Below are 14,570 nucleotides of genomic sequence, written 5' to 3' on the forward strand. Positions count from 1 at the left end.
CCTTTATTCACACACTGTAAATCCACTCTTGGTTCCCTCTTGCCTAAGCTGATTCAGCTCCACCTGTATTGTTTGCATAACCTTTTACTTATTATTCAGAATATTGCAACAAAGATAAAACAGTTCATGGTGGATCAGGTTTAGTTGAAACACGTTGAACGTCTGGAGCCTGGATGCATGTAGCTTACTGTATGTGTGTTGTTTTGCAAGACTTTGTGATGACTGTAAATGGGACTCTGTCTCTGTGTAGGTGGCTCTTTAGGAATCTGAATCATGTTTGCGATGCAAATGTTTTTTATAGGTGTTGCTTCACACAGGGCGTAATTATACTGTTTGTCTGTGTGTGCTGTGCTTTTGTGTTTGTTTATTGATTTTGCAGTAACACATTCCTTGGCCATGTCCCAGGGCACCCAGGGGAGTTAGAAAGCTCACCTGTCAACATTGCAGTAACTCAAACCTGTCAAATAAATGATGCTTTCTTTTTGTAATCACACGTTTTGATTTTTGGATGGAGACGTCAGATTCTCTCCCTCCTGCTGGCCAACTTCACTGAAGTCATCTTGGGCTTTTTGTGAAGAAGTTTCACGTGTCACTCAGTTGAATAAGTCAAAGAGTTCAGTTTTTAAATTTGCACTTAAGACGTGAGAGAGTAACACACAAACACCTTCTCTCTCCCGGTCTCTGCACTAGCTTGGTGGCATTTGTAGGCGACTAATGACATTTGTGTCTTATTAATGGCTGCTGATGAGCTGAAATGGTAGACTCTCCAGAAGCTTTATTTACTTGCCTTTAATACTGACCCGTCAGCTTGACTTATGACACTGCCATATGGGCCCCGGGTACAAGCCTGGTACACATTGACATCTCAACCCTTCCCCCTCCATCCCACTTTCACACAATTTGGAGGATCTAATTGGTGTTTTGAACACAGTGCAATTAGGATTTATTTTACAAGACGCACACACATATTTTAAGTCATTGTAAGATGGCATCAGACACGTGAGTGGCGCCTGAGTAAGTAACTCATGGCTCCTGAGGGAATCAGAAAACGCAGAAAACTCCCTCTTCATCCATATAACAAGTCCATACATCATAAATGTGTGAAAGCTGATAAGAGTTTGGCCCAGTGCCTGTGGAGCTAATGAACTTCTGACACGGCTAACACTATGAGGTAACACTCTGGTTAGAAAGGTTCACCACTGCGTGCTCTTTGCTGAATGACATCCAAGCAGGAGGTCGCCTCAACTTGTAGCTGATACATCAGGGCAGAGAGGTCATGTAGTGAATAATGAGACTGGAAGTTAAAGGTTCAAGGCTCAGAGTCACTCTAATCTGTGTCCAACTGACCTGTACTGCCTGTTGACTGAACTAATATTGACATGCAGACAGTGATTGAAAGATTTATTGTAGGTACAGACTGTACAAAGTCATTATCGATTAATCATTTAGCCTATAAAATGTCACAATCAACCAATCCTGAGCTTCCCCTGTGAGCTAATGCTAGCTGATGTTTCTTGACAACAAGCTTACCCACCTTGAGGAAGCTGCAGCAAATCTCATATTCAATTTACGACTGGACTTTCTTTAAAGGTTTTAGCATTGAGATTTTATTTTGACTTTGAGGTACCTGACGTCGGTTATCTGTCCTTTTTGATTTCTAATAATCAACATTGTATTGACCCTCAAAAAGCCTAACGGTCGACCCCTACACTCAATGGTTTATTTTTTACTGAGCAGCAGTAATAAACATTTTTGAAGACTGATGCAAGGTCACTCAATTTTGGTGTCTATGAATGAGACATTGAGGGTGCATGCCTTGAACAGTACTTTCTTCATTGCTTTGGGGGAATTTCACAATCTTTTGCAATTTCAGGAAAATAATTCAGACCTGCTAATAAAATAGCTGAAAGTAGAAAAAAATTCAATCTGAGCAGAAAGCTCAGATGTGGTTGATTTCCTGCAATCATGTCAACCTTTTCAGCTGTATTTAATTGGTTTACGAGGCTAAACCGCACCAAATAGGCTTCCGCCACAGATACTAATACTGTATTAAACCCAGCAGCTTTTGTCTGAGAGTATCTGAGATGTGTTCACCGTCAGGAAGCTGAAATATGAAGAGCTGAAAGTCCTCTGTGAGCCCTCCACTCATCTGTTTTAGCCATGCGAAGTGTTCGCTGACATGTTCTCTAACCTGCTTCCGCATTACTCCATCCTGGTCTGGCTCGTTGAGTCTGCCACCACCTGCAATACCATTCAGCACTCGAGAGCGTGTATGAATAGGTGCTGTATGATGTCCTTGATACGTCTTCTGTTTATGAACTCAAGAAAGGCAGACAGAGTGTGAGGAGAAAGTAGCTGAGGACAAGGAGAAATCTTGAGCAGTTTGCGGGTAAGAAGAGTCCACCTCAGCCCCCCCACCCCCTGTGGCTCCCCAGAGTCGCATGTCAAGCTCATCATATCCTGCTATCTTAATTCCACGTCGCCTCTGCCCACACCCGCCTGCTCCCTTCCCACCGTGCGGATACTCTTACACCGAATCTGCCTCCTCATCCAGGATCAGGTTTGAAATGAGATGGGGGGATTTGTGTCCTCCTCCTCCCAGGAGGAGAGCTCACTCTGTGGGATACGGGGGGCTGATATGGAGCATCCACTGCTGGAGATCTGAGCCCAGATATCTGCTTCTCCTATGGGTCAAGCAGCTACAGCAAGGGGCGGTCAAAAATACCATCAGAATCTACTGAATTGCAATCATGATCCACAATCTAGATTGCAATAATTTTTCTGATTTTCCCTGTTGACTATAGCCGGGCTTGAAATAGCAAAATAGTTCTTTTTAGGCACAAGCTCCTCATCCAGCATGTTGCTAGCTGTAGCCATGTGTAGTAATTCAGTAGTCGCACTGCAAGTCAGTGAGTTTTCCACAACACGCTCCTGATAATGTTTCACAATAAAAACCTTGATTTTTACTTTTACTTTATTTGCTTTGACTTTTAAAAAAAAAAATGTTTTGCATCAATTCCGAATCTTTCATCTTTTTTTAAATACTGTATTTCTAAAGTCTTTAGTGTATTTCTTAAAAAACAAATATCCTTCAACTACCACTGATAGTTACGTCACTTATATTGCGCTCTGTAATTTTCAACCAGTCCATCAGATAGAATGATAAGTGAAAGTTCAGAGAAACTCAGCCAGACAAACTCCTTATCATCTTATTTGCTACATCATAAATCTTGATTTTATTGTCAAGAAATTTCTCAGTACTTTCCAGTTTCCCTACGCTGCCTGTGGGTAGTTTTATTTACAAACAATTGGTTAAGTATTTACCGAAGACTGCTTGTTACTGTTGTTTTTAGCAAAATGTTCAAGCAGTATTAGATATTGCATTCACTGGGAACTATTTACAGCTGCGGATGAATACACATTTGGCAAATTATTTCACAGAAGCAGGACAGTGAATGTGGGAGCGACTCAAATTAAATATAGTACAGTACACCATGTTTCTTAACAAAGAATCATTCTGTGGAAGTTTCAATGGACTAGTTGCATAAAGGGAAAGTACTGTACAGTCCTGTCACAGCACTGATCTGAGTTAAATGAGAGCACACATGAGAATCTGAATGCAGTAGAAACTAAATTTACTCCCGTGCTGTCACTCCTGTCAAGTTATCACATCAAACCTGCGCGAGGAAACATTTATGTGACACTTTGGTCTGTTCAAATGTTTCGAGAACGACGTCTCCGCAAACACCCAGAATGCAGCAGGGTTAGAAAGCGAGGGTCTGCTCTATCTATTAAGTCGTATGAACGTGATGTCCGCGTGTCTCTAGGGATCAGGTTGAAGGAAGTCCCTCCTAAAAAATCACCGTAAACACATCAGACACACACTCCTTCCTGTCTGCTTCTCCTGTCACCTGCTTAACAGCTTCCTGTGAAAATAAAGACAGAACCATGTTAATGACATGCATATATTGTACAAAAAAAAGTCGATTTTGAAGCTTTGGGATTCACTTTAAAGGCAGCAGCTGACAGCTAAACGCTTTTGTTATCAGGTTCTTTTGAAGCAAACCTGCCGGCCTCTGTGACAGCTCACAAGTGTGAGTTATGGCAAGGTGAATTACTGTACGACTGCTTCTCGGCTTGTGTTTACCCGCTGTGTGTGTAGATGTTAAGCACACACGCATGGTGTGTGCGCTTAACATCTGCATGTGTTTGAGCAAGGGAGACCTCTGCCATTATTAGGCTTTTACATCCTGACAACTGGGAGCCTGATGGGATAAAAATAACCCAGCGCTCTTCCAATTTTGTCATCTTTTGGGACTGCTTCTCCCGACTGTTTTTGATTTTGCGTGCGTCCCCCTGGATTGTCAGAGGTCACTGACGGCCACTTCCTGTCACATGGCTCCTCATTGTAGTGCCCGCAACCGTCCCCAAACATACCCAAAAAAAAATAGGACACCAGGGAAGGAAAGGCTTGTGCTGTCATATTTCTGAATCGCACGCCGGGTGGCCCATCTTAAATACTGTCACTTAATGACAGTGGTTTTTTTTGTTTGTTTTATCTTAGAATTATCTCTCTTCTCTCTGAGCTTCTGAAGATAAGTTTCATGCGTACGTGAAGAACAGAATCAGGCCACGAGTATAGAAAGACATGAGATCAAAATAGTAGAAAGTCTTTTGTAAAAGTGTGCCGTTATCAGTTTTGATGTCTTTTGCGAAACAAAGAAAGTAAAATAGGGATTCACAAAAGGGATGTGCAGCCATCTGTGTGTGTGTGCGTATGTAAAACACAAGTAAAGTACTTGAGTTTTGTGCCTGTTTAAATAACCAAACAGCCAAATAGATATGCATGCTATGCAAACAGCAGGCTATGTAAACTGCACTGGCGGGCTAAGCAAATGCATTATGTAACTTGTTATCAGATGCTTTTTCGACTGGAGACGGACCGACTCTGCTAAAAGAGCCTCATTGTGTTGATAATCTTTCCTGTCGTTGATTGATGCGCATTTGAACAAAAAGCTAAACAATTTAAGTGTTTACAAGGTATTTGTGGTTGTTTTTGTTCCTCTTTTTCACTGCACAGGGTTTAAAGGAATTACGGTATGTGTGCTTGTACACCAGGCGGATTCTTGATTGTACCAGGAAGTTGCAGGTGATCTTTGTTTTTAATTGCAACAGCTTAGTCAAAACACAAGTTAAACATTCAGTGCTACCACATCATCATTTAACAGGTGGAGACTTAAAAGCCACTCTGGTTTCACTCGCTCCAGCCAGCCTACAAACAAACCAACAGTGTGTCAGCCAACCTCTGGTACTGTATCGCCGTGAGGCTCGGCCTGTTCAGTCTACATGGGCATCCTCCCCAGTGTCCTATCATCCAAACTTAGCACGGGCACATGTCCAGTCCAATGTCTCCTTTTGCTTCTTCTGGCAATTGCCAAGTGGCAACTCTATAACTAACGTGTCAAGTCTTGTTTCAGTAAATGGATCCTACATCAAAAAGCCACTGAAAATGCCACATGGTCGCCTATATGCTATACTGTACATTGCATATGGATGCACTTTTTTTTTTTTTTCTTTTTTTACAAGCATCCAAAATAGTTGTGTTATTTGCAACTTCTATATTTTGGGAAATTAGCATATTACTAGCACCATACTTGGCCTAACCTCTCAAGTATGGAGCTAGAACTAGCAGCTGGTTAGCTTAGCTTGGCATTTAGACTCGAAATAGGGTAAAACAGCTGGCCTTTTTTTTGTTTGGGGGAAAAAACAAACAAGCCAGGCTAGTCGTTTCCCCCTTTTCTTATGGCTTTCCCATTCTACAGATAGCTCCTCTGATACAGTAGCAGGAACTGAAAGCTGTCTGCTTGTGGTTTGGGTGTTACGTCTCCCTCGGCAGCTCTGTGGCTTTGTGTTTGGTCTGAAAATGTTGCCAAACAGGCGGCATCATCATTTGTTGGGTTTGGACAGGGCCTTGGCGCTACTTGGATTGACATTAAACAAGTGGTTAAAGGTTTGACAGATTGTCTCTGTCATTTTCTATCCACTTTGTGGAGTAATTGTGACTTATATCTTCTTATAAAATGAGCTTGTATGTATCTGTATATGTGTGTTTCTGTGGTTATGGCTCCACTGAGACAGTTTGGCACCTGGCCAGCTCAAACTGTCTGTCGCTTGGAAGGCTGGAAGTAATGGGTTCATTTCCCCAGTGGGACCGCAGGGTCACTGAATACAAACAAGTGGGGGATGCCTGGGGACGCTGCGTGAATGACAACAGCACACGAGAGATCCCGGCAGGAACACACAGTGCTCCAAAACTTGTTTCATAACTTGTCCCTATTCCAGATCACACAAGGAAGAGGCGTGCGTTTTTAATAAATGCTTGCAGGGCAGGTGTGGTCATCCTACTGGAGGCAGGCGGAGCCACATTGGAACGAAATGTCCTTAAAGGTGCACTATGTAGTTTTGGGCAAGAAATTCTAATCAGAAGAGAAAGATCTTCATTGACGTATATTTGTATGCCTAAACAAACAAAATAAACAAACTTTCTTCGTTTTCATGACTGAATAAACTGAAACACAATTTGATAATGTTTTACTCTGTTTCAGTCAGAGTTATAATTTCTTCTACAAAACTACATAGTGCCCCTTTTAAAGGGTGAACACAGGGGCATACAAGTGCTCCACTTCTCCTCCAAGGAAAACAAATGTTATGTAAGAAACACCGGCTTCTTTATATCCACAGCTTAGTGACTGTGTCATCCAAAGCTTGTGTCACCTCTTTGCAATCATGCAAATCCAGAAGTTTCTATGTGCTGCTGCTGTTTTGTAACCTGTCAGTGAATCACTCTAAAAGCTGCAGCTTAAAGTGAGTCAGACATTTAAGACACCTGGCATTTAAAACCATTTTTTGTTGAATGGATGCCAATAGTGCTGATCCTGAGGATTATTATCCACAGTGATTCATCATTCATCATCCGTTTACTGCAGCTCAAGATAATGTTGGTTTCACAGAACCAAACAACATTTTGGAAAAGGGCAGGCACTTTAAAAAAGTGGACGATCCTTCTATTGATCACCATTTTCACAGGTTAACTTCAACCAATCAGATCAACAGTGAAAGAGCGTTACAAGCTGAGCCCTGTGGTAAAGCAAACTGTTAATGAAGCCGGTTGAAAAAACGTGAAATAACGACCTAAATGATTAAATGATTAGCACGATTGTTTTTACGCCAACATGTCTGCTTCATTCCAAAGGAAAATAAGTGATTTTTTTCAGTCATCACATATATATTTGCTACAAAATATGGACCAACTTTGCAAACACAGCCTTATTTTACTAGGACACTATATGATGGTGTGTTTTGAACCAGCACCTGTGCTATCCAGTAAAGCTGTTTTTTAAGCTGGCTCGTGCAAACTCTGCAGGTGCAACCTTGAAACACAGGTGTATAAACAGCTGTAACTAAAAGTGACATGAAAACGAGGAAGTGTGCTGAACTTCCTCCAGATGCTTCATCTCTAACCTGATTGTTTTTTTGTCTCTTGTAGACCCCTGTCTTGTCGTGATGCCACCATGCATAGGTGAGGCCGACCGCTTCAGTCTGGAGGCGCTGCGGCACATCCACAAACAGCTGGACGACGACAATGACGGGGGAATAGAGGTCAACGAGAGTGTTGAGGTGAGCTTTGAGAATGTGCATTTACAGTTCTGGGTGTAAAGGTGACACAAGTTGAAGCATGTTGCTTTAAGACACATGACGAGGCACATAGTCACGTGTAGCTAAATCGAAACCTGTGATCTTAAGTGGTTTCCAACCTGGGGACAGAACCTCATGATGGGGCCCTGAAGTAAATCTGAGGTTGTTTTTATCTAAATTTAGCCATTTTCTTGTGAAATACTGAATGATTCTACCGTTTGAGGCTTTTAAAAAGCCTTCAGGAGGAAGGTAAATTGACTCTGGTTGAAATGCTCACAAGTCATGTACACACTAGGGTCATAAACGGTGATAGAAGAATGGACATTTCCTCATTTTAATGGGTCACAAGCAAGAAGGTTGAGAACCAATCGGGCAAAGAACGAAACCTTTAGGCCTAATTGCTTTACAAGACCTGCACAAAGACAGTAATTTGGCTCTTGACCTTTTTAAGATGAGGTGTAAACAGGAGCAATTATTTTGTAGATTATTAGGTAAACTAAACCAAACGCTGGTTTGTGAATCGTGTGTTGACACAAGAATACTTCCCTGTCAGCTCCGAAAGTGGAACGCCACATAAAAATAAATGTTTAGTTTACAAAGCTAACAGTGAGTAACAGCTTGAGGCAGTGGGTCAGGCTCTATAGCTATCCCAATAGTCAAATAATTTTTAGCTTAGCTTTTTAGGTCAGAGGAGGGAGACACACTGGTGTCACACATCGTTAGTGGCACTTTTACATACATTTTACCATCATTTGAAGCAAAAGAATATAGATTTTTAGTTTTATTTGGATAAAAGTTTCATCCTTTTATTTGCGACCTTTCAGTCAAACTCAAGACAGTTAATTTAAAGTTGTCGTAAAATATTTGCAAGTGATGCAGTTGTAGCCTGGTGTGTGTGTGTGTGTGTGTGTGTGTGTGTGTGTGTGTGTGTGTGTGTGTGTGTGTGTGTGTGTGTGTGTGTGTGTGTGGGGTGGGGTCTGTAGTCAGGTGGGACAGGCTTCTGTGAGTGAGTAGAGCGGCAGAGCTGACACCTGAGAGCACTCTGACCTGCCGTGGCCTCCACGTCTCTTGGTAATCAACGACCTCTTACGATCAGAAAGAAACCACTCGGGACCGTGGTCACATTCTGTGTGTATGTGTGTTGGCAGGAGTCATTTTTAACTGGCTGAGAAGTGCTGGTGTGAGAAACCGTTATACCCCCTCAGCCCTGCAGTGGCCCCTCAGTAAGGAGCTGGATGCGTCCCGTCTAAGACCCTTGAGGGCTGCAGTTAGAACTGGCCCGCGGCCCACTTGAAGGCGATGTGTGTCCGTGCATGTACGACTGATGCTGTACTGTATCGGAGCATGTTATGTGTTGCCCCCTGCCCTCTTTCTCCCCTTTGTCTTTATAAGGGCCGCGAGTCGTGTCTGTTTCTTTCCAGCAGAAAGTCAAAGTTGTTTTTGGCCGCAGCTCATTACTGAGGATTTCCAAGCTTCTTCTCTGGGCTCCGGTGGCGGGTGGAGCAGGGTTTCATAACATGATGGATGCTCCTTTCACCAAATTAGTGACTGTCTATCAGTTAGTTGTAAGAAAGAGGGAGTTTGTCACATGAACAGGAGTGCAGGACCTAAACAAGTGGATTTTATGTGAAAGTGAAAAGACTTGACTGCATGAAGAAAAACATAGAAACTGTGCAGCCATTTTGAATTTAGCTACTTTATACTCCCCCCCACTACATTTATTTGATTAATTTGGTAACTAGCTATTTTGCAGATTTAGATTATTTTATTGTTTACAGGCTATTAATTGTGTTACCAATCAGATAGTGTTGTGGGCGGGACATTGTGTGAGAGGATGTTGCATCAGAGCCAAAGTAGCACATTTTTACATTTGATTGTTTTATAGGCAATCTGACCGATACAGATAATTGGGGAAATGCTGAATGTCGGCCCTGATAATCCGGCCATGCCTACTATTCAACACTAATCTCTTGAGAGGGAGACAATATTTTGGTACCAGGAAAGAGACTTCAGTATGAAGAAGGATGCCGCAGTGAGCATGCTTATGTTCCAGGTTGTCATTTTTAAGAGTGACAAGCAAATGTAGCTCTATTTATGTCAGGGTCATGGGTTTGATCACCGGCTCCTCCCGTCCACATCCCGCAATGTGGGTGGGAAAATGTCTTTTTGGACACGATTTACTGTCTATTTTCAGTACAATGTCAGTCTCTTCCCGGCAGCGATGAGTTGAGCGGAGGGACGTGGTTATGAGGGACGGTGACGAGTGTGGGGCCGTCACCTCGTCGCCCCTTTGCCACCTGGCTGAAACCTTACACTGAGCCAACAAAGATCTCACTGGCACTTCCTGCTTCTTTTCCTTCTCTTATTACTCCCCAACACCACACACGCACAAACTTTTATCCAAAAGTTTTAGAGGATGACTGAGACGAATTTACGAGGATGTTCATATCTGTAATGTTATAGCCGTGGCCAGGGTATCCAGTTTTTCATGACATGCATTTCAGAGATTCTTATGCTGCTGGTAAGGATGACGTGAGTGGTGATTGATAGTGTCAGCGGCTTCTGGCTGATGTTTACCTGTTTGGGTTTTAGGCACATGTCTGAGCAGGGCAAATTTGATTTGATTGATGTCCTTGGAGGCATTTCTGTTTATCCACTATGATTTGTGGATTGTAACGCTGGGTTTTTAAGCCAAAAATGCAGAAAAACAAACACAAATTTGCTGTTTTTTCTCGTCCTTCATTAATTGTTTGGTGAAAGGTATTAAGTACGATAGAATAATCAAGGAAATAAACAGCAGAATAAGTTGCAGCCGTAAAGGTCTTGGCTCTTATTTCACCACATGATACTGTGAGCACTTCTATGTGCACGACTCTGACTTCATACTTTCTCTGTTGCTCGATTCAAGGCAGCGTTAATTTGTCCATGTATTCATGGAGCTGCAGCAGCAAAGCAAAAGGCCCAGGCAGACAAAGACAATCATTTCAGTTTGTCTTTGTTCAGGCAGCCTTCAGATGGAGGTGCTGTCTTTCTACTTTGTTTCAGAGTCTAGGGTTGACCTTGCAAATGTATTCAAGTTACTCAGGAATTTTGGCTGCAAGCTGAGAAGGTTCACACTTATTTTTGGTATTTTGATTGCAGGTAATTTGTCATCTCAAGCAATGCATGCACCAGAAATCTGCATGTTGTGCTATTACAACCCACTTTAGCACCGAATAGTGGTTTTAAGTACTGAACTTAAGTGGAGTGCAAGTGAGGAACTGAGGAAAACAGCCCTCGTATTTCCTACTTACAGGGTACAAGGTAATTTAATTATCATTACGCAACACAGGGTTGTATTATCATATATACAGTTATTTACATACAGAAACACAGTGCATCTTTTGAATCTGCGTCAGGGTGTATGTAAGCAGCAGCAACGAGATGGTGATGATAGTGTGGTCGGCATCTTCATATCAAAAGTTCGACATCTGAGAAACACTGTCATCAACTTTGTGTCTATAACATCGATCACACTCACTCCGAGTCCACCTCTCCTCGTCCCGTTGTAGTCCTGTCTACTCAGAACACAACAGCTTGATTTAGTTTCTTTTAGTACATTTTGCTGATACTTCTGCACTTTTACTAAATTAACATTTTAAATTCTTTCTGCCTATTTTATTCTTAGAATAAAATAATACTGAAGAAGATAACAAAGATTAAATTATTACTATTTCTTATTATTATCATCTTATATTCTGCACTACGCAGCTCAGGGAGACTCTTTGCTGTTTCTTTGTTTTGCACAACGGCAATAAAGACTTGAATCTTGATTCTTACCTTTACTTGTAATGGAATATTGTTAGACTATGGTATTTCTACGTTTACTTCATTAAAAAATCTGAGGACTTTGCCCACCACTGTCACTGAGTGGAAAGCGGCCTTATCAGTTACCTGTGAATTACCTGGTAGCACTGCGCTGTTTTTAAAATTCCTCTGTAGCTTAACAACAATCAGTGTTGATAAGTTACAGGGAAATGATCCTCACAGACATTTTAACATCTTACCATGTTTTATAGGTTACATCAGCACACACAGATGATTTATAGGTCGTTGAGTCATTGTCATGAGTTGCATTCGTCATTACAGACAAGACAAGAACACGTCTGCACCTATAAAACATATGTACTCACACATACGGTATTGACAGTGGAGTGGTGAGGCGAGGAGAGCAAACAAGGAAGTGGCCAGCCCAACAAGTTCCTCCATTCCCTGCGCAGCTACTGTATTCAGGTATCAGTCAGGATGTTGAACAGAAAAGGCTTTGGCTGCTTTTGAAGTTGATGTTCGGAGTCGCTGCTGAACACAAATAGCTCTCTAGTGAAGCAGACAGCTGGATTTTTGTCAGAATCAGTTGGCGTGATGAGGGGAAAAGGTCGATTTTGGCAGTCTCACCAGCATTGCTGTTCACTCTCATGATTATCTGATGTTTGAAGTTGTGTGTATTTATAATCCGTTCCCAGAAATCTCCCAGAAAGTGATTTTCTACCCCTGAAGGCCTCTAGATGATGTGTATAAATAGTCTCAAAATCAAAAGTAATCACTTTTTTTACAGTCTGTAATTTGACCACCGTGGAGAAGAATTTTATTAGGAATGAAATCCAGCTGTAATCCAGTGAAACACGACCCCGTCTCTGATGACTCTGTGAGTCTGGGCGTCGTCGGGGTGTTTTGACTGACTTTCGGGGGTCTGTTGCTGAGCACAGTCGCCGGGGACGGCAGGTGCACGTCGTCTCCCCGGGGCGTTGGGCTGCGCGCTGCCCTGCCTGCCTGCCAAGAAGACGCTCAGCTGGATCGCGTTGCATCACTTTGAAATTGCAAGAACCCCGACCCGCGTCACAGCAGGGGAGGATGGTGCTGCTTCTGTGTGGACTTTATTAGTTCTTGACAGGCCATGAATAACAACTTGGTGGAAAAATTAGGCCAGCATGTGAGTTCTAGATGTGTGCAAGCATCCTGTATGTATGACTCACTTGTGTTTAGGCTTGTTGGGTATGAACAGAAGGAACTTGAGGCGGCTCATGGAGCATTTAGGGTGTATCTGTAGAAAGTAGAAACCTCAGAGGGTTCAAAGAGGTGTTTGTTTACTCGTCTGGGAATTTGCTAGAGGGAACCGTCAAGTGAGATTTTTTATTTATGACCATGAGACCTTTAAAGGCTTGGTTCAAAAGCATGCTTTCTTCTCCTAAAACTACTGATATCAAGCCATGTGCTCAACATTTTCAGAAATGCAGTCAGTTGCTCGTTTGCCAAGATGTGAGGATTGATGCCACATTATCTATGTGTGGAGCTAACGCTAGGAGGTGATGAGCGTAGCGTCAAGATTGGATGCAGGGTGATACTGCTAGCCAGGCTTTCTCCAGATGCCTCTAAAGCACAGTCGTTAAAGTGTTTTATCTTGTTTGATTGAAGAATTTAATTCTTGGCGAGCAGTGGACGGGTGTAGTGACTTCCTGGAGTCTTGAGCACCCGGGCGCTGGTCGCCAAGAAATGGTTGTAACTTAAATCCTCACCTTGTTGTCTTTACATCTCTGGTTAACAGACGAGATACACTGTCTTAAGGAGTGAGTTTTGGCATATTTTTTAACTTGACAGAGCTAGGCTAGCTGCTATTTCCAGCTTTTACGCTAAGCTAATCTCCTCCGGGTTCTCGCTCAATATTTAGCACACAGACGTTGAAGCAGTGAACCAAAGAAATACTCTGTTCTGGGGATTTTCCGGAGTAATTATGATTTAAATATAAACTATAAACCATATTGCATCAATATGATCAAGTGTGGTGATTTGTTTGGTGAAACATTTGTTGAATTTAGCATTTGCCAGAATTAGACATTGGTACTTGTTCATTTTAAACTTGATTTTCCTGAAAATGTTCTTCTCTATTAATCCATTAGCCGATCCAAAGAAAACTGATCGCCACCTATTTTGATACTTGTTTTTGATCGTTTTTCAAGCAAAACGTTTCTTTAATGTGAGGAATTGCTGAATAAAATCAAACTTTTTACTTGGATAGATTTAAGTAATTTAGACCCCTAACGTCAGCAAGTACAGGCCACTGCTGCTCAGAGGATAATCTAATAAAACACAAGCTTATGTAACAAAGACCAGGAAACATATAATTTAAAATGTCTGATAACGGAGCGCTTTGTTACGCAGAGACACCCACTTTGATCTTGTGCAGAGTAACAGGCCTCACTGAACTCCTTCTGAAAAACTCAAGAAGCATGAGGAAGATTTTATAATTCGAGTGATGGTTTCACGATGGAGACTGCCCAGCTGTCATGTGTGATAAATCAATTGTTCTCACACTTCATAAATCAGATCAGATCCAAGTACAGCAAACTTTTTGTCCCAAACTTACAACACATTAATAGCAACTAATCAATCTTATAATCCTCTTCCTGTAGTTTCACATTACTGAAAGATTTGATCAATGTTGAGATATGTAAACGTGATGAACTTTTAGTAAATCATATTAACAGTTGTAGACAGATGGTGTGGATGGAGACAGAGCAGAGGCTCTCGAACTCGAGCCAGCTTCCACCCAGTCTGGAATCTGATTGGAACAAATATGTCTTTGTTTGCTCCTGCCTGTGTCTGACGATGTGTCATACCCCGTCTGTGCTCGGCCTCTGTCTGTGTAAGTATAGAATATTAATCTCGAGGCTCTCTATCCCATATTCATGTGTACAAGACTCCAGCGCTTTATTTTTAGCGTTTACTGTCGCATCAAAGCGTAAACATAATTTAAGACCACTTTATCTGTTTTTTCTTGCCGGAATTTCTTCTCTTTTGACATTTCAGTAGGCCGTAATTATCACAACTATCACACTACC

The 14,570-nt window shown here is 42.0% G+C and overlaps 1 protein-coding gene across 1 annotated transcript in view; it reads left to right on the forward strand.

Moving 5' to 3' along the window:
- stim2b (stromal interaction molecule 2b) overlaps nt 1-14,570 on the forward strand; it is a 43,649-nt gene that overhangs the window by 12,566 nt on the left and 16,513 nt on the right. The window contains exon 2 of the mRNA XM_073474458.1: nt 7,547-7,677. Within this exon, the coding sequence (XP_073330559.1) occupies nt 7,547-7,677 (131 nt within the window). The remainder of the gene's footprint in view (nt 1-7,546; nt 7,678-14,570) is intronic.

The sequence above is a fragment of the Pagrus major genome, chromosome 10, assembly GCF_040436345.1.
Source record: "Pagrus major chromosome 10, Pma_NU_1.0".
NCBI classification, from domain to species: Eukaryota; Metazoa; Chordata; class Actinopteri; order Spariformes; family Sparidae; genus Pagrus; species Pagrus major.